Source organism: Bos indicus, chromosome 6, assembly GCF_029378745.1.
Source record: "Bos indicus isolate NIAB-ARS_2022 breed Sahiwal x Tharparkar chromosome 6, NIAB-ARS_B.indTharparkar_mat_pri_1.0, whole genome shotgun sequence".
Classification (NCBI taxonomy): Eukaryota; Metazoa; Chordata; class Mammalia; order Artiodactyla; family Bovidae; genus Bos; species Bos indicus.
In genome coordinates, this window is record NC_091765.1 from 88,356,496 (window position 1) to 88,377,596 (window position 21,101).

The 21,101-nt window shown below is 42.4% G+C and overlaps 1 protein-coding gene across 1 annotated transcript in view; it reads right to left on the minus strand.

The window, feature by feature from the left end:
* Positions 1-17,710, minus strand: part of ADAMTS3 (ADAM metallopeptidase with thrombospondin type 1 motif 3) — a 280,678-nt gene extending 262,968 nt beyond the window's left edge. The window contains exons 1-2 of the mRNA XM_019962898.2: positions 17,024-17,710; positions 15,696-15,723 (exon numbers count right to left, since the gene is read on the minus strand). Coding sequence (XP_019818457.2) covers positions 15,696-15,723; positions 17,024-17,092 — 97 coding nt within the window. The 5' untranslated portion in view covers positions 17,093-17,710. The remainder of the gene's footprint in view (positions 1-15,695; positions 15,724-17,023) is intronic.
* Positions 17,711-21,101: the final 3,391 nt, after the last annotated feature.

The following is a 21,101-nucleotide window of genomic DNA, read 5'->3' on the forward strand; positions in this document are numbered from 1 at the left end:
TGGTCCATCCCACTCTCCTATCCCCAGTATGGATGAACTGTCTGTGATCTTACTTAGGAGCAAAGCCTTCCTTCATGTACACAACCTAGCGCCTCTTGCCTTTGCAAGACAGCTTTAGCAACTGTCCTCTTTTTCTTTCCTCATCAATTTCCCCCATCACTAGACTGTCCCCACCAGCAAATAAATAAACTGCCATATTTCCCATCTTTAACAAACACACAAAAACCTTCTTGATGCCACATCCATCTCTAGCTAATTTCCTATTACTTCACTGCCCTTTATAGCAAAACATTTCCGAAAAATTGACCGTATTAGATTTCTCGAATCTTCTCTTCCCAATCTTGTTCTTTCTTGAACCCAGTCCAATCATGCTCTTGCCAAAGTCACTAGTAACTCCACAGTGCTAAAACTGATGGTCCAGACTCCATCTTCTTACTTGCTGTTTCTCTTTCCTAAGAAACACCCCCTTTTTTTAGCTTCCAAAACACCATTCTCCACTGGTTCTCATCTTTCCCTCGGTGGTCTCCTCTTCTCATTCTCCCTTCTCACATTCCTCTATTCTCATGACTGATACACACTGGAGTGCTGCACGACCTGGTCACAGACTTCTCTTCTCCATGTACCCTCCCTAACGTGGTGTAGTCATTCTGTCTCATGAATTCCAATGCATTCACCATTGTATATCTCCAGCCCAGGATTCCTACATAAGTTCTTCTCTCATCAATTCAACTGCCCCTGGATCCTCTCCCTGTGCATAGTCACTAGGCACATCAACACATCCAAAAGTAAACTTCTAACCTTCCTACTCCCAAACTTGCACCTCTTCACCATGTCAGTAGATGGCAACTCCATCCTCCCAGTTACTCTAAGGACCAAAAACTCGACTAAATCATCCTTAATTCTTCTCACACCACACACAAAATCTTTTAACAAATTTTATTGACTCTACCTTCAAAATACATCCAGACTCTTATGACTGCTCACCACCTCCCCTACTGCTACCCTAGTCCAGACCACCATGCTCCCCTTCACAAGTCGTCCTCAAACCACAGCCAGAGGGATACAAATGGAAGACCACGCCACCCTTCTCCTCAAAACTCATTTCGCTCAGAGTAAAATGGCTTGAAAGGTCCAGCACTGGGAATTCTCACATCTCAAGGTCACTGTGCTCACCATTTCCTCCGCCGAAATATCTTCCCCGACAACTGCATGGCTCAGCCCTCCATGCCTTCAGGTCTTCACTTAAACTTGGCCCTGCCATTGTCTTTCCTGACCCCAGGAACTGTCTTATTACTATCTTGCTTCTGCATGTTACTTTTCTCCATAAAAGTTGTCACCACCTCACATACTATATATTTTATGTATGTCCATTTGATCACTTCTTAATGTGCATGCTTAGTCGCTCAGTCATGTCCGACTCTTTGAAACCTCATGGACTATAGCCCACCAGGATTCTCTGTCTGTGGAATTCTCCAGGCAAGAATATTGGAGTGGGTTTCCATTCCCTTCTCAAGGGATCTTCCCAACCCAGGGACTCCTGCATTGCAGGCGGATTCTTTACCATCTGAGCCACCATGAAAACCCTTGTTTCTTTATACTTGCTAGCATCCAAGCTTCAGGGGGTAGGAATTTGTATCTGCTCTCCTTACTATAGGTCTCCAGTGCCTAAAACTGACTCTAAAGTCACCCAATAAATATCTGCGAATGAATAAATGAGAGCAACTTGAGCCTAAAGAAGCACCAAAAATTAGAATGTGTCTTTTCCCCAAACAGTAATTATCATCAAGTGATCAATGACAGCAAACCACACAAGTTGTCATAAACCTCTGTAGCCTGAATCTGCTCAAAAATGTGGGGGTATTTCTCACAGTGTCTGCTGGCCTATAAATTCAAACAATTCACAATATCCTGAACTTACATTTTAAGCCACTAAGAACAACAACAAAAGTGTATCTAATCATTAAAACAGATCTCCTGGAATGCAAACACAGAGCCCCCTCATACTGAGGAACCAGAGGCAGGAAATTAGCCCCTCCTCTGCAATCCCTTTGGATATTCATAGAATTATAACCACACAGTCAAAAATAAACAAGACCTTGAAAAACCATCTCATCCTTGCCTCTTTCTTACAACTAAGGTATCTCAAGTAGAAAACATCATGTTTTCTTAAGGTAGGGGTGCAGTGCCTTTCACCTGCTCCCATTCTCTGTAAGGGAAGATTTTTCTCTGAATATCCTGGCCTCTCTGCCCTCCTTAACTCACTATTCCCCAGTGAAGAGGCATGATGGATGTGAATAGCCAGTCTGGGAAAAATAAGCAGTTGGTGACGCTTAGCATGCCCTCACCGTCATTCTTCCTGGGAAGGAAGGACCCTGTCCTTTCTGATAAGGACCCTGTTCTCTTTCACTTCACGCCGCCCTACCCCGGTTCAGGCCCTGTCTCAGCCCAGCAGTCCTGACACACTCACATGGAGTGAGGTGTCCTGTCAGCTCGCCCACTGCCTGCCCGTGCAGAGCCTTGTGCTCCACCCTGGCCTCTTTTGTAAGAGATCTTTTAACCATGTTTTCAGATCTGCTATTTCTCAACATGTTCAGACCACGCAGGACAGAGGAATATGTTTAATTGTGACTCTGGACACTAAGACTTTTTATGTCATCACTCACCTGAAAAAATTAGAGCAATAGACTTTAATTCATAGACTTGCTTTAAGAATTGAATGGCCTAATCCAAAGTGATTAGGATCTAGCACTTAGTAAGTGCTCAATAAAAGTTAGGTATTAATATTACCCTGTTATTTTTTCCTGAATAGTTTCGACTAACTGATCATTATTTCAGGATAAGATTAATTAGAAAACTGATATCTTTATTTCTAAGTCAGATCTGAAAATTTCTTAGGATACTATCGACTAATCAAATCCCCTCACTTCACACATAAGAAACGGAAACTCAAAGTTAGGTAATTTAGCCTGAATCAAAAAGTTAAGTCGTCATTTAAGGCTCTCTGCATTCTGCCCCCAACTTCTTTTTGATTTCATCTCCCATATTACCTACAGCAGCATGCTAATGTGCTCCCTACACCTTAATCACACCACTGATTAATCACTCTTACCTTTAGAGACCTTTCAGGATTGAAAGGTCTGTTGCTTTCCACCCATCTATTCAAATCTAACCCAAGCCTCACGGCCTTTCTCAAACCCCAGCTTTTCCAGGAAAACTTGCCTGCTTACTTGCCTTAAAGTACAGACTTCATGGTCTAAGCTTCCTAGCTCTGTCATACATTGTCTGCACAACAGTTATAAAATAAATCCCTATGGGTGAGAAGTTACATGCCGATGTCATGTCCTTTCAGAGATTTTAAGCACTTTGGGGGCAGAAGGGTGATGTTAAATGTGTTTAAATATCCCCAGTGTACACCAGTTTTGGGGGAAAAGAGAAATTAACATCTATTTTTGGAAGTGGGGATCCCTGGGGGGAGGGCTCTCACAGCAGGACCCCATGACCCAGGCTTTGGGATCATCTTAACGCCTTCACACATTTGGCCACATGCACTCACAACTGGGGACAGGCAGCTTGGTATCCTTCTAAATATGCTGTAGGACGCTACATAAATGTCTCCCAGAGGAGACTAGATGTCCCCAGCACATTACGAAGACCACAATCTACAACAGCAAGAGAAAAGAAGCCTACGATCAACAGTGCTAGGACCAAGAATGGCTGCAGAATAAGGTTCTCATGTATCACAGCAATTTTTAGCTGATCTAATTAAAACCAAAGCTACCCCAGGCACACAGAATATTGGAATACTTATGATTGATACAATGTGGCTTTGCATGCTAAGTTGTTTCAGTCATGTCTGACTCTTTGCAACCCTATGATCTGCAACCTCCCAGGCTCCTCCGTCCATGGGATTCTCAAGGCAACAATACTGGAGTGGACTGCCATGTCCTTCTCCTGGGGATCTTCCCAACTCAGGGATCGAATCCGTGTTTCTTATGTTTCCTGCATTCAGGTGGGTTCTTTACCACTAGTGCCACCTGGGAAGCCCAACGTGGCTTTAGTTCCCAAGTAAAGAAGGAAGTGGGATATGACGGTTCTATATGAAAAGTCTGGAGTCAAAAAGCACTTCATTTGAATGCTGGTTTCAAGCTGATGTGCTCTTTGGCATCCTGCGAACAAATTACGAAAATACAAGGCTCAGATAGGTTACCTGTAAAATAGGAAGAAGAGATAAAACCACATAAAGGCCTTGGTCCATCTAAGAACATCCCAGTAAATGTAAAGTTAGCTGCTGGTACTATCCTCATCCAGCTAGAGCTGTACAAGAAGGAAGTCACTTGTGTCCCAGCTGCCCTCGGGCCTCTCCCCTCTCCATTCCCAACCCAAGCTATTGTTTCTGGTGGTTAGGAGGGATCTTGAACGCCATTACACCAAATGGCCTGAAGTCCAGACTGGCTCTACAAACCCATTCTCCATTACCCAAGTCAGAGACTGGGATTCTCTCCCATGAATTGGCTGATTGCCCTACTATAGAGGTAGTCACACAGGCAATTTCCTTTATCAGGTATAAATTCTCAGCATGCAACAATCTGGCCACAAGAATGAAATAAATAAGCATTTTCAAGATTTGCTCAAGAAGCCGCTCCAACAACAACATTTCCAAATCCTGAGCCAAGGGTAAGAGAATGAATTTCATCAGAAATGACAGGGGCCAGCTGTTCCAAGAGAGATGTGAGTGGGGTGAAGAGCGGACCTTAAGAGGACATCACGTGCCAGAGGCCTCACCCAGGCTGTAAACACCAACAGAGATGGGGACACATCTTCTATCAAAGGCAATTAAAAAGTAATCATGATAACAGGCTGAACTTCTGAATGCAGCCAAATTCCTTTTTCCTCACTTCATCTCCTCTAAGCTGTGATCGCCACAAGGCAGAGAAACGCTTTGATGTCTTTTAGTGTAGTTGCAAACCTATTTTCACAACTCTTGGGGGGGTTGCTTTTTTTTAATACTCATTATTAAGAAAGAACAAATACTTGTGAACTTCAAAATTCTTCTCATTTTTTAAAAAATCTGGCTTTTTCATAAATATTTGTTGCAATTGCACAATGTTTATGTTCAAGAGAGCCATTTAGGAAAGAACAGCACATTCTTTCGCATTCCAGAACATGAAATCAGGTAAGAGGAGATCTTTTACGAAAAGAACAACTATTTTACAGAAATATATCCAACTATTTTCTTTGTTTGCTACATCTTCAAATAATCAAATAATCAATAACAAGCTAACAAGTAGAGTTTGTTTTTTCTTTTGGTGCTGTGCTGTGCGTGTGCTCAGTCACTCAGTCATGGCCAACTCTTTGAGATTCCAAGGACTATAGGCTCCTCTGTCCATGGGATTCTTCAGGCAAGAATACTGGGGCGGGTTGCCATGTCCTCCTCCAAGAGATCTTCCCAACCAGGGATCAAACCCCCATCTCCTGTGTCTCCTGCATTGCAGGTGGATTCTTTACCACTGCATCACCTGGGATGCTCCTTTACTTTATTAAGTGAAGCCCAAATGCCAAAATCTTAACATTTCAAACTCAGTTTTTAAGAAGCACTTTTACTGGTTACGTTTATCATCATTGGAAACTTTACAGACACAAGAGAACTATCAGACATTCTAAAAATTAATATTTCTCATACGTCTTACAATTTTTTGATGGATAATACTTTTAGAGACTAATATTGAGTCTAGAATTTAAAGCCAGGAAAAGTAGCATTTATCCCCAGGGCCAAAGGCTGAGGAAAATATGACAGATAAGAAATGTGGATAGCAGCTTTAAAGGTTTTCACTGAAATGTTACTTGTGGTAATTATTTTTTCCAAATCTAAAATAGTCTGGTTCATGGTTTGACAAAAAGTACGAAAAACCATCTGATATGAAATAACCAACCTTAACTCCATCTGAAGACTTAATCCCTCTTTGCCATGTGATGTATTTACATCTTCCAGGAATTCAGACACAGACATCTTGGGGGTCCGTTCCTCTGCTGGCCACGGCCACCAGTTCCCATCAAGGTGCTGGAAGTCCTCACAGCTGTGGTGTTATTGGACATTTGTGACTCCCAGCATCCATCCCCTTTTAATCTTTAATTGAACCTCAGTTTTCCCTCAGGTTAACTGTCTCACGCTCCACTCTCAGTCCCTATACATCAAGAATGAAACAGCTCAATGCAGGCTAACCTGAGCACTTGCCTCACTGAGCACTAGGCATGGCTTGAAAATAAGGTGTTGTGTTTTATTTTTTTTTGCAAGAGCCTGGCACATGCACATCTAATTAATACTGGTAAAGACAACAAAAAAGGAACTTTTCCATGTCTTAGCAGCAACCCAATTCCCTCTATCCCAAGATATAACATTTTAGACTCTTTTTGACTGTTCCATTTCTTTTCTCTGGGATGTTAGAGCCAATGCCCAAGGAGGAGGACTGTCAATAGGTAATACTGTGGTGAAGGGTCTGCAAGCATGGGGTTCAGGAGAGGGCTCAGGCTTAGGTAGCTAGGATGTAAATCAGGAAACTGAGTGGACTGTCGTGACAGGGGCAGCTCTGGTGGACACACATTCACTGAACGGTTTTCCACACCTAATGATAAAAAAACGACATATGCCTCAAGCCGAGTAGCAAATAAAAGCTCTACCAGGAACTACTACTGGAGCTGCCAGGACAGAAGTGTCTTGTCTAGTAGGGTGAAAGGTAGGATGATAGCCCAGAGTAGCTGGTGATGGTCTTTGCCACAACTTGGATCTTGGATGGTCACAGTCTTATGCTACTAGAGAAATAAAGCCAACACAAAGGAAAAATGAGAGAGAAAGAAAGAGAGAAGGAAGAGAGGAAAGGAGAAAAGGGACGGGGAGAAGGATAGAAGGAGAGGCAAAGGAGGAATGGGGTGAGAGAGAGATTGATTTTTGACATTATTTGAGACCTAAATCCAGCTATACCTGACTTTGAATATCTGATCAATTTTGTTTTCCTTAACCACTATCAACTGGGTTCCTGTTTTTTGCATCCCAAGGAGTTATGATTAATATAGAAACTTTTGCTCAGTGAAATGGAAAAAAGGGATATCGATAAATAAAGTGAAATGAAGAAAGAATTATGTCCAGTATATACAAAATATACTTGGTGTGGAATCCACATGGAATAACTGTTTCTGCACTATTCCTTATCCAACTCCTCCCTCTACTACTATATTCCAATGAGTTAAGCAACACTATGTTGAAATGCCAACATGAAGCTAATACATGAAAATAGAACTCTTAAAGAGCTGTCACATGGTAAGTTGAGTGGCTGGATAGCATACAAGTCCATGACACACTAAATTAAGGTACTTGGAAAGCCATGGTGGTGGGCAGACCTATCAGAAATGTAGGGACAAAAAAAAAAAAAAAGAAATGTAGCATGTGTATACCCGAAATTTAAAAATGTTAAAAATTATTTAAAAAAATAAATAAATAAATATGAAAATATAAAACTTGAACAAAAAAAAACAAAAAAAGAAATGTAGGGACTAGTGTGAGGCAGCTCTCCCTGAGTAAAACTGTTTTTTAAAAAGCACAAGACTAAGACATACCCACAGGTAATAGGTAATAATAATATGTATTATTCTAGCTGGCTCACCACGTGGCAGCATTATATGAATCCATTAAAACTCTATGAAATAGAATACTTCTGTCACATACAAGACAAAGACACTTTTTCAGGTTAAGGTCATCAGCTAGAAAGTGGTACAGTCAGGATTTTAAACGACAAAGTGAAAAGCATCTGTGCCACTGACCATTTGACAGAGGAAAGGAAATGAATATTAGTCGGTCCTCTAAAAGAAGACTCTCGAGAGTCCCTTGGACTGCAAAGAGATGAAACCAGTCAATCCTAAAGGAAATCAATCCTAAATATTCATCAGAAGGACTGATGCTAAAGCTGAAGCTGCAATACTTTGGCCACCTGATACAAAAAGCCCATTCATTAGAAAAGACCCTGATACTGGGAAAGATTGAAGGCAGGAAGAGAAGGGGATGGCAGAGAATGAGATGGTTGGATCATCTCTGAGAATCACTGAATCAATGGAAATGAGTTTGAACAAGTTCTGGGAGATGATGAAGGACAGGGAAGCCTGGCGTGTTGCAGTCCATGGGGTCACAAAAAGTTGGACACGACTGAGCGACTGACCAACAAATCCATACACTAGTTAGATTTTAGATTAAGGAATGGACTCTACTTGTAAAAAAGAAAGGATTTTACATGTAAAATAAAGAGAATGCAAATTAACATGAATAATCATTTCAATCATTCTTTTATCTTTATTTGTGTGCATTAGCACATACAAAAATATATGTATTAAGTATTTAAAAAATTCTCGGCAATGTGATTTATCATCCAAATATTTGAAGATCTATATGTTTAATCCTCTTTTACTTTCTAGAAGTTTCCTAAATATTTTTTTTGTTTTATCAGTCACTTTGAGAACAAGACTATTTCATGCTTCTCACAATTTGTTCTAAATTCCAAAAAGATTCATCATGCTGAATTTGTGGCACTCATTTTTATACACAAGATACTGACACTTTACCACAAATCTCTCCTAGGGCTTTACAGTGAGTCAGCAAAATGTGTAAACATATTCAGAAAATTAGGATGGATCAATTACATGTGGGAACAGAGATTCCTAAGCTAGGAAACTTCCCGCTCTTTACTAGGCATTGTAAAGAACATACATCTCTCAAATTCTGTTCTAGGAGTTGGACAAGTCGTCCTCCAGTACTGATAAAATTACAAAACCTTTTTATAATATGAAAGTGAAAGTGAAAATCGCTGAGTCGTGTCTAACTCTTTGCAACCCCATGGACTATACTGTTCATGGAATCCTCCAGGCCAGAATACTGGTGTGGGTAGCCTTTCCCTTCTCCATAATGGTTCACATTTGGATGTACTTGATAACTAAAAAAATGATTAATTCATTGCATCTTTCAGAGACTAATAACCAGATACTTAAAAATTATGTTCAAACATCAAGAAGAGCAGAACCAAATCTAAAATTAAAATATTTTAAATCAACACTTTCCTATATATTGCTAGTCAGAATTCGGGTCTTAGAAACTTCTTCAAAAGTCACTTGTCAAAATGCACCCTGTTAATTTGGTTTTACTCAGGAATCAGCTTCTAGGACTCTCTCCAGAACTAGTCATTGGAAACGTGAACAATAATCTACATGCAACACTGCGCGGCAACATTCATTATCATAAGAAGGTGGAGGCCGTTAGGGAAACGATCACGTAAATTAAGGTTAATTAATAGATGGGGAAACAGTGGGAACAGTGTCAGACTTTATTTTTGGGGGCTCCAAAATCACTGCAGATGGTGATTGCAGCCATGAAATTAAAAGACGCTTACTCCTTGGAAGGAAAGTTATGACCAACCTAGATAGCATGTTCAAAAGCAGGGACATTACTTTGCCAACAAAGGTCCCTCTAGTCAAGGCTATGGTTTTTCCAGTGGTCATGTATGGACGTGAAAATTGGACTGTGAAGAAAGCTGAGGGCCGAAGAATTGATGCTTTTGAACTGTGGTGTTGGAGAAGACTCTTGAGAGTCCCTTGGACTGCAAGGAGATCCAACCAGTCCATCCTAAAGGAGATCAGTCCTGGGTGTTCATTGGAAGGACTGATGCTGAGGCTGAAACTCCAATACTTTGGCCACCTCATGCGAAGAGTTGACTCATTGGAAAAGACCCTGATGCTGGGAGGGATTGGGGGCAGGAGGAGAAGGGGACAACAGAGGATGAGATGGCTGGATGGTATCACCGTCTCGACGGACATGAGTTTGCATGAACTCTGGGAGCTGGTGATGGACAGGGAGGCCTGGCGTGCTGTGATTCATAGGGTCGCAAAGAGTCAGACATGACTGAGCAACTGAACTGAACTGAACTGAACTGAATGATGCTTACAAGGGGTTTGTAATGATATGGAAAATTATACTAAAATATTAAAGAAAACAAAAACAGGTATACAAAAAAATCCCACAATCTGTGTATTAAAAGAAGACTGAACAAGAGTATTCTAAGTTATAACAAGAGCTTGATATCTGGAATGATTGTCTAAAACCTGGGGAATACAGAAAAAGAAGATAACCACAAGGGGCACATGTAAAGCATTTATAATCAGAACCATAACTGATTAATTACAAAGCACAATTCAACAACTTAGAATAGAATAGAAGTAGTACAGCTTAAAAGTAAAAGCCGATCTCTTATTAGAGGAAGTGTAAGATGAGAGTTCCCCAAATTCTGATAATAGCAATCCTTTTTGAGGAAGCACTGGGATTCCATTCAAGTCCTCACTGTCAATAGATCCAGCCCAAGCATGAGTCCAACCACTCATGATTTCAGCAGGCAATTTGGAACTGTCCCTGATGGATTTCCAAGGTAATCTGGGTTGGCTACCCATAAGCAAAGAGTGCTTAAAGATAATCATCCTGGAAACAGAGGTGACCCTGGAGATTTCATAACATTTCTGAGCAATATCATGATTATATGGTACAACGACAAAAGAAAACAGTGACGTATGGGGAAGAAACAGTTCAGCTAAAGAGCAGTAAGTTGCCAGTGATAGGTAGCATACTGCATCTAATAACATCTTTACACAAGACACTTAAAGCACTTAACTTAGATCATTATGGTGCTCAATGGTGGGACAGGAGCTAAATCAGTAAAGTCAAGTGTATGATCTTTAGTTACAGAGAAGAGCAATGGCTTAGGTGGCTGAAGTTCTAAATTTTACAAGGGATCACTTTAAACTTCCTTTAGACCACATTTTGAGTGTTGCTGCTGGCAAACTAGATTGACAGATTACAATCATTGCTTATCTTATTTCCACTGATGCCAGAAACATGGCAAGTTATCTCAAATAGATTTCAGGGCAAAATTAGCAGACATTTCAAACTTGCACATAATTTGATTCAATTTGACAAACACTTGTGGAACACAAACACAAAAACATAAAAAACCAGTAAGCCTAAGTCCTTGGCTTTGTGGAATGAAAAAGGAAGTCACAAGGAGCCTTGATAACACAGAATGATTAATTGTACATCCATTGTCTCTATCCTCATTTTCCTAGGGATCAATTAAACCTGGAAAGGAGCACAGAACAAGAATATTTTAAGAAAACCAGAACACAGGCAAATCCTAAAGTGCTAATAACCTGGTTACTAGATCTATGCACTGGACAACAGATATTTGAGAGTCACAAGGTACCAAGCCCTGTTTACGGGCAGGAGATAGACACAGCAGTCGTCAAGACAGTCTTTGCTCTCTCAAGGTCTACATCAGTGGAAACACTTATTCTATACTTCACCTTGAAATGAGTACCTATAAATAATGAAAAATTATTTCTCAGGAAACCAGATATCTGAGAGTATAAGATTAGCAACTTCATTTAGTTAAGAATGAAATGCAATGGAATTTGAAACTGGAAACAGTAATAGGGCAGAAAAAGATTGACATGTCTCAATTCCAAGAGCAGGGGACGGGGTGGGATGGGATAGGGGGAGAGGGAAGGTGGCTGAACACCAAAGCCTCACAGTAGTTTTCCCTCTGATGATACTCAAGTGATCTCAAAGCTGTGGTTTATGAAACAAAAGGACTCAGAGAATTCTTTTTCAGATTCTCCAATTTATAAAGAACTATGATTATTTCCTCAGAGAAGGCAATGGCACCCCACTCTAGTACTTTTGTCTGGAAAATCCCATGGACGGAGGAGCCTGGTAGGCTGCAGTCCATGGGGTCGATACAGTTGGGACATGACTGAACAACTTCACTTTCACTTTTCACTTTTCATTGGAGAAGGAAATGGCAACCCACTCCAGTGTTCTTGCCTGGAGAATCTCAGGGATGGGGAAGCCTGGTGGGCTGCCATCTATGGGGTCGCACAGAGTCAGACACGACTGAAGCGACTTAGCAGCAGCAGCAGCAGCATGATTATTTCCTAAGCCACATGTGTCACAGAGCAAACCTCCTTATCCCATCAGGCCAGCCAGCAAGCTACTCACAATTACCCTAGGCAACCTACCAAGGTCATAGTCTGAGTCAGAAATGAGAGTTCCTTGGTATGTCACAGAACATGCTACCTATCTCATGAAACACATTTACACATGTATACACAGTGCACACACATTTACATATGCACCTATATGTATGTGTGTGCACAAACGTATGTGTGTGTATGTATGTGGATGTATGTATGTGTGCATATATGTGGATGTATGTATGTATGGGTATATATGGATGTATGTATATACTGTGTATGGGCTTCCCTGATGGCTCAATGGTAAAGAATCTGCCTGCAATGCAGGAGAACACGGGTTCGATCCCTGTGTCGGGAAGATCCTCTGGAAGAGGAAATGGCAATCCACTCCAGTATTCTTGCCTGAAAAATTCCATGAGCAGAAGAGCCTGGTGGGCTACAGCCCAAAGGGTCACAAAAAGTCAGACATGACTGAGCGACTGAGCACACATATACTCTGTATGCATGTATGCATGGGTGTAGACAGGTAGATGAGGCTTCCCTGGTGGCTCAGCAGTAAAGAATGCAGGAGATGAAGGCTCTGTTTCTAGGTCAGGAAGATCCTCTGAAGAAAGGCACAGCAACCCACTCTAGTATTCTTGCCTGGAAAATCCCATCGACAGAGCAGCCTGGCGGGCTATAGTCCTTGAGGTCGCAAAGAGTCGGACACGACTTAGTGACTATACCACCAAGTAGACAGCTCCTCTCTGGTGAATGAAAGAGAAGATAACTAGACAGATCAAAACTCATTTGCCTGTTTTCCTGAGAGCCAAACATACTTTCCCTCATACCATACCTCATTTCCATTGCGTGGGAAAAAAAGTAAAGAAGCCATATCTCCTACTCCACACTTAATGGATGACATCTGTATACACTCCAACCTGCCCCCACCAAAGACTGCCCTCTCCACATTTCATGGGTGACATCTGTATACACTCAATTTTCCCCTATCACAGACTGCCCTTCTCCACACTTCATGGGTGACAGCTGTATATACTCCAACCTGCCCCCATCACAGACTGCTCTCTCCCCAACTAAGTAAAAGCCTTCCTAGTCTAAGGGATTGAAGCACATCAGATATATATTTTTTAAATTGGTTTCCTAAGGCAAATATTAAAAAGTGTACATTATTTTTGTTTATAAAAAGCATCTAAAAACTGGCTAAATTAATCTATCCTATTAGAAGTCACCTTTCATATGGGGATCCTGCTAGGAAAGTGACACAAATCACTAGTAATGATCTTATTGATCCAGGTGCTGGTCACCTAGAAGTGTCCCCTTCATGAAGAATCAGCAAAGTGTACGCTTATATTCACCACCTGTGTGTGTGTGTGTGTGTGTGTGTATATAGTAAGTATTTTTAAAATTTAGCTTCCTAACAATTTGTGGTCTGTTATTAATTTATATTTACTCTTCCTGAGACATTCACAAATTGTTCTGAAACATGGAATTTTACCTAACCAATTTGTAGATCAATAAATATAAATTCATTAATTTTTCTAACCTTATTAGTCTTTCCTAATAAGTTGTTCAAAACTACTTTCAATCAATTATTAGAAAAAAATTACTTAATTATATGTAGAAAAGTACGCTTTACCAAACCTCCAGGTTAGCAATCCCTTGATGCACAGGGATAGGAGAATGAAATCTCATTACTGCACATCACATTTTTTAAATATATTTTACAAATAAAATTTTATATCCCTCTTAAGAAAACACAAATGATTATAACCCAAAGCCAAATGATACACTTTTGCTAGCACAGGATTCATGAGTCAAGTCTACTTTCATCTATATGTCTTCCCTTCAACTCAATTTGAAAATGGTAAGTAAAACTGATAATAATCAAAGAGAGAAATCTCATAAAGCAGAGGCACTTGCTGAGAGCAAATAAACTTGCAGAGGAGAAAATAAATCTCCAGCAACACAACCTAAGAGTGCCCTGACCTCTTCTCTTCTGTGCTGTTACTCATCTCCCTCTTATCAAAATAAAGCAGACCTGTACTCCTTTCTTCCCTGAGGACAAGAGCTACCAAAGTAGTTTCTGTTGGCTAAAGGATTGGACCACTGTCTCAACCAGGCCCTCTTACATATGAACATGCTGAGTCTATCTGAAAATTTAATCAAAGCAATATATTTTATTCCTTATAGAATGAGTAATCTTAAAATAGTTTTTTAATTTACATATTGAAATGCTAGGACATTTAAGTAATCAAATGCTTAAGACATAAAAAGTAAGACAGCTTTCTTTTCCCTATTTGCTTGAAGACTGGTTAGAAAGGAAAAAATCCTTCTTTAAAAAGATAACTTGTTGATGGCTGAATGCTATCAACTACAAATAACAAATGTCTCTTCATAGACATCGTATTTTCAATGCAGTTCTCAGTCCGTCTCCTCCCATCTGTTCTCCTCTTCCTGCGAAGGTCTAAGCTTGGGGAGGAGTTCCAACAATGCCAGGCACTGAGTAGGAAGGGAGCACTGTGACACAGGATGACAGGCGGCTACACACAGATGCCTCTGGGCCTGGATCTTGGGGCGCCTCCATTTAGTTTACACCTCTGGAGTCCCCCAGCTCTCCACTATGCACTATAGCAGGTTGCTGTATAACCTCTCAAGCTTATTTCCTTCAAATCTAAAATAGGCACAAATGTGTCCCTACCTCCTAGTGCAGTTGTGACAAATAGATGACATAAGGCACATAAAGCAATTAGCACTGTGCCTGGCACACAGCACATAGGCAACAATTTGTAACTAAGTCTGCAGTAATAAAAACTTTTCATCTAAAAGATGACTTTACAGTATCACTTGACAAACACAGAATATACAGACTACTGTGCCAAAAAGAAAATTACCTTTTAAAGTAACTCAAGTTAAATATGTATGAAAAGACTGAAGCCCAGCTTCTTGACAGATGACTTTCAGTCTCTGAATTCAGAACAAATATATTATTATAAACAGCTTCAAAAAAAGATCATGTACTTTGAAGGGACATTTTACAACACACTCTGTGAGCCTCAGTCTCCTCACCCATAAAATGGGAATAAGTCCTTTATCATCAGGCAATACTGAGGTTTTAGATGTTTTCTGCAAAAGGCCTAACATATATTACACAATAGTAGAATGATTTTTAAGCAGATGGTATAAAAGTCATCAGAGGGATTATTCAAAGCTGGAAAAAAATTTAAGAGAAAACTTTCCATCATCTGTACTTTATTTTTCTCTTCTTTGTAGCATTCTTACACTTGATTTCTCTTCTAATCAAATGTGTTCCACCTAACCTTACAGAAGTTGATTTCATTTGATTTATCTCTGAATCTTCTTCTAGTCCCTCCATCACCTTTAAAGTACCTACCAGTGGCTTGTCCAAAGACAGATAATAAATTGACACCTGAAAAGCCCAACTGCAGGACAATTTTTACATCACTACAATTCAGCCTGAGGAAAGTGACTCCCTCCTCTGTAAAGAGGAAGAGAAGAATAGAAATGTTCCTGGACCACCAATTACTTCTTTAACCATCAATGGGAGAAATTTCAGAAACAATATTTTGCTTTAGCTTACTTCATTCCCTACGAAGATAAGAGTGACATCTGAGAATAAGGCTTACCTATTTGCACCATTTCTTCATTACCAGCCTGGAAAGGAGGGGGGAAAGTAAGAAAAAGAAACAGTTACTGGGTTTCATCTTATCACCTCATGCGTTTTATTTCTACCATTAATGCTTTTCAGGAGCTGACTAATCAGGCGACGCCGGAGACTGGGATTGGTGCCTAACCGCTGCACCCCGGTTTGTAGAAGGTTCCTGTGACGGGGAGCACGAGCCAATGCAACAGCAATTTGGGACAGGGTGTCGTTTGCTCGTTTTAACTTCTAACATTTACGAAGCCAGCAAAAATAAATCCTGACACTCAATATTCTCTTTGGAAAACTCCATATATTGGGTCAGGAGTAGAAAAGAAAGTCTCCGAATTTATACGTGCAAAACAGAAGTCTAAATCCTGATTGATCAGATTTGAGGTCAGGCAGCAAGTAGAACGAGTCTCTTACTTTTTCACCCTATGGTCAGACCAAGCAGACCAAGAGACGCTACAAAAACTCAGGGAGAAATTCTGTACCCAGAGCCCCAGCGGCCCTGCGCTGCTGTGACTGACTACACAGGGCTCGGCTCGTCCCGCCGAGCCTTCTCAAGGACTCTTCTGAGAGCATCGGGCTTCACCTTGAGGCTCCAAAGGGTGGGGGCTGGGCCGAAAAGAAACAGAGCAGCACTCAACTTCGCTTTAAAAAGAGGAGGAGTTGTGCAGAGGGGGAGGGGAGAAGAGCAGCCGGCGCCTCCAGCCTCTCTGCCCAGGAAAACGCAGGGCAGGAAACGTCCCCGGGGGCCCCCCTCCCCAACTGTCAAACCCCAGCCCGGCCGCGGTACTCCCAGGACACGTGTCTACTGGATCGCTCTCTGTCCGGCCCAAGGATTTCCTGAAACCCCCGCCTCCGGCTGCCCGAAAAAAGCTGTGAGTCAGTGAGCAGGAGAGAAAGCCCCGCGAACTCGACTCCGGCTGCCGCAGTCGGAGCCCTGGGATCCTGGACCCAGCGTCCAGAACTTCATTCAAGCGCCCACACTGCCCTCCGGAAAAGGGAAACCCAGATGGCCCGGCGAGGATGCGGATTGACTGCAGTCGGGTCACCGGGAATTGTTCCGAATGCCGCAAAGTGAAGCCCGAGCGGTGACAAGCCTGGGCTCCCATGCGATGTAACCCCCTCCACCCCCAAAAGCCCCGCACGCTGCGCCCAGCCCTCGAAAAACACCGACCGTGAAGGCACCAGATAACAGAGAAAGGGTGGGAGGGGGGAGGAGGAGAGAGAGGAGGGGAAAGAGGGGGAGGAACTGTTTCGGGGAAAAGGTTGGGTTTGAGTTTTTTATTGTTATTATTTTCCACTTACTTGTCCATCAGCTGAAGTCTTAACCTCTACCAGAGCGGCTGCTATCAACCAAAGTGACAGGAGAACCATCACGAGTCGAGTTCACTTTTCAACTGCTGGGCAAAGCAAATGCCCAGAGCAAAGCCTTCCCCCCCAAAGTAAGTTTCTTGGAAAAAAGGAAAAAAAAAAAAAAAAAAAGGCAGAATTAAAAAAAAAAAAAAAAAAAAAACCAAAAACTGATCTTCCGTGCTTGGCTTCAATGAAAATGAAATTTGAGCTCTGAGCCTGTCCCCCTCTGCTCTGCAGTTCTTTCCACTTCACCTTCTCACCCCGTCCTCCCAAACAGAGTGTTCAGGAGAGAAGGTGCTGCGAGCCGGGCACGGGCTGCGCCGGCAGAGGCGGGGGGGAGAGACGAGGGGCTTCCAACTATCTCTGTCCGCAGCGGCTTTTTTCTAGGCTTTTCGCGCACCGTGGGTCCCTAAGGTTAGCGCTGAGAATGCTTGGGTCCCCGGGAGCACGGCAGGGGGAAGTATTAGCGAGAGAGACGGACGAGCGAGCGAGAGCGGGAGAAAGAGGCAGGGAGAGGGCGCCTCCGCGGCTCGCTCCGAGGTGGGGGCGGGAGAAGCCGGAGGGGAGGAGGCAGGCGGAGGAGTGGGAGGAGTGGGCCGCTCGCCGGCTCCCGTGGCTCGCTGAGCGGTTGTCTGCTCGCTGCCGGCGACCCGCGGGGCGCTAATAAGTCGGCCGGAGCCCCCCCTCGACCCGCGCCCGGGCGGCCCCTCCCGCCGCGGCGCCCACGTCACGCGGGGCCCGGGCCCGGGCCCGCGCCTCCCGCGCGCCCGCCGGGACGGCCCGGGGCGGGCGCTGCAGGCGCGGGGAGGCGTGGGGAGGACGGTCGGTGCCCGCGGCCGGCCCCAGGCAGGGTCGGGCTTTGAAGCCGCACGGGGGCCGGGTGGGGAGGCAGGGCGAGGGGGAGGGGGGCGCTTGAGTGGCCGGGGTTTACCGCCCGCACCCTTCCCCATCCCGGGATCTTCTCCTTCCCCGCGACGGGGCGGAGGAGAGGTGGCGATCCCAGGGGAGCTGCTGGCCCCCCCTAGAGGGACCGGCTTTGAGTTCATTCTAGGAATCGGGAGGGTCCCAGGCTCGGTCCTGGGCTTTAGGAAATTCACCTCCTGCTACCCTGCCTGCTTTCCCAGCCGGGCCTCCCGGGGAGAACTCCCTCCACCCCGCCCCCGCCCCAGAACCTCCAGGTTGTCACAACTCAGAAGTCTCCCCTCCGCACACCAGCTCCCTACCACGTTTGGTGGGGATGGTTCCTACCCGCGTTCAGTTCTTGTTTACGCCTTATTAGTTTGTATTAATTTTAAACGTTGCCATGTCTGTTCCTTGAGTCACCCGGGTGCTTCCGTTTATCACTGGAGTACACAGGCCTAGGCGTCTCTTCCTCTCACCAAGATTAAGTTATCAAATGATTTCTGCCCTTTGTGGCCCGGATCTTTCTGGGAGGAGATAGCGCCAACCTGAGCTCCAGAGAGTTGAGAAGGGTTTGCTGGAATCCAGGGACAGGCCCTAGGAATCCTAGGGCAGACTCTCATGGGCGCTTTCCAGGGAGCAAGAGAGGTGGAAAAGGAAATATTTCCAACTTCTACTGACCGATTTGTGACACTCCCTCCCCAGCTCAGACCATGAGAGAAGAATGAATAGGCACAAATTTAGGTATAATTTTCAAGACTTCCACTGGAAGGAGTCTCACAGAGACCTGTCTAAAATAAAGTGTAGAAGTTACTGGGTGTTTTGCTAAGGAATGCTTCGATAAGTCATAGTTCCTTTTCTTTTCAGAAAACATGGTGTGCGTTTAGAGGGAATACTTCAAATTCATTATTTAAAGCTTGCATCTTTAGCTTACACATGGAGGGGTTTGTGTTTACTGCTGTGTTATCTAAGTCTTCTCAGAATCATAGATACAGAACACTCACACGTTCAAGTGAGAAACCAAACAACTGAATGGCCCCACCAGTAATGGGTTAATTAGTTAGTGATTAGCTTTGAATTATAATTAGACTGCAGCACTGAAGTATCTCTAAATTACATTTTTCCTTCACTTAAAGCCGTAAGCATTTTTGTAACCTATCATTGACTTACTGTCTGGGAATGATTTGCTGAATTCTGTGCCTATTTTTCTTACTTATTAAAAAGAAATAATCTCATGTTCTATAAATAAAAATTATGTCGATTTATGTTGACAACTGGGGCTTCCCTAGTAGCTTAGCAGTAAAGAATCCACCTGCAATGCCAGAGACCCAGGAGACATGGGTTTGATCCCTGGGTTGGGAACATCCCCTGAAGGAGGAAATGGCAACCCACTCCAGTATTCTTGCCAGGAAAATCCCGTGGACAGAGGAGCCTGGTTGACTACAGTTCATGGGGTTGCAAAGAATTAGACACGAATGAGCGCATGGGCATACACACACACACACACACACACACACACCACACATCCTGACAAGTAAAAGAATATTAGTGTACAAATCAGAAACTCTGTGTTCTAGGCCAAGCTAACAGCTGTCTGACCTTGACAAATCACTAAAATTCTATTTTGGTTTTCCCTCTACGAGATAATTCAGCTCTAAAATTACCTAATTTTAAGTAATAGCTAGTTTTTTTAGTTGCCCATGGAATTACAGTTAATTTCATACAGTTCAAGCATTTGTTATCATCATAATTCCTGCATAATGAGCAATTCATGCGACTTTCATAAAAGGAGTGGCTTTAGATGTTCTTGGCCATGATCATGGAAAGAAATGTATTCTACACTGTGCCCCAGTAAAATTTTTCATGATTCAGTGCTTACTGCATGCAACCCTGATATTTTCTATCCTATTTGTTTTACTTTGTTTCCCACATACTGCTTAGGATCCACTTCATTGATTTCACAACCCAATGAGTTCATGACCCTCATTCTGACAAACATTAATTTGAGAGTATATAATAAGGTTTATATTTCTTGGATTCTAAATAAGTTGAGTTCTTATTAATAAGTTTCTTCCAATATACAAAGTTTCCCAAAGTATGTCCTGGAATGTTAAATGTTTTACCAAAAAAAAAAAAAAGAATTCTCTGACAGTTTGTAAAATGCTCATATGAAGAAAATGAAATGGGTTTCTTTGTTTCAGAAATACATAGGGACTTTAATATCCTAAGCGCATGGAGAGTCTTTAAGAGAGGGAGTGTGCTCTGGTCCTCTTACTGACATAATCACAGAATGCTTTTTCGTCATGCTTTATCCTTCGAGGAACTTACTTGCAGAAATACCATCACAAAGACCAATTACTAGAATAAAGTGAACTTTGAGATAGGTAGGATTCACATACAGATTCCATTTTAGTGTTCTCAACTCTAAAACCAGTTTACTAATACTGCTGTTGCAAAATGCATGAAAATTAGCATAACTTTGCATGTAAGCTATCAAGCACATGGTCTAGAACATTAGTAAGGACTTAAATGAAGAATTGTTTAGGTGAATCTGTATGGCCTACATATAGAAAGCTCAACACAATATTGTAAAGTAAAAAAAATAATAATAATTTAAAAAATTTTAAAAAAGCTCACTGATAATGAATATGGCAACTTCTAAGAAAAGTAGAAAAATATAAACAGCTAAAATATTATGAACTTTTAAGTTTACCAGAGATATTGTTAGGAATAAAAGGCAAAGAAGTTATTGAGTTCCTGTCACAAACTGACCCCTGCCCGCCGGCCTCACATCAAATCTCTGCCCTTCCTTGCATGTTTCTTTGCCCTCAGCAGCAGTGCTTTTTCCCCACGTGCCACATCGCACGTCCACACACTTGCTTATATTGATTTTTCAGTTTTAAGACCCTTCCTCTTCCTGCCCACAAGTCAAAGAAAGGCACGTGAGGCAGGAGATGCTAATATGTGCTCCATAAAATACTAAAGCAATACTTGTGAGTATGTTTTCTTCCAAAATATGTTTTTTAAATCATTTTATTTATTTAATTTTGGCTGTGCTGGATCTTCATTGCTGCACAGGAAACTTTTCTCTTGTAGAGGCTTCTCTTGTTGCGGAGGACAGACTCTAGGG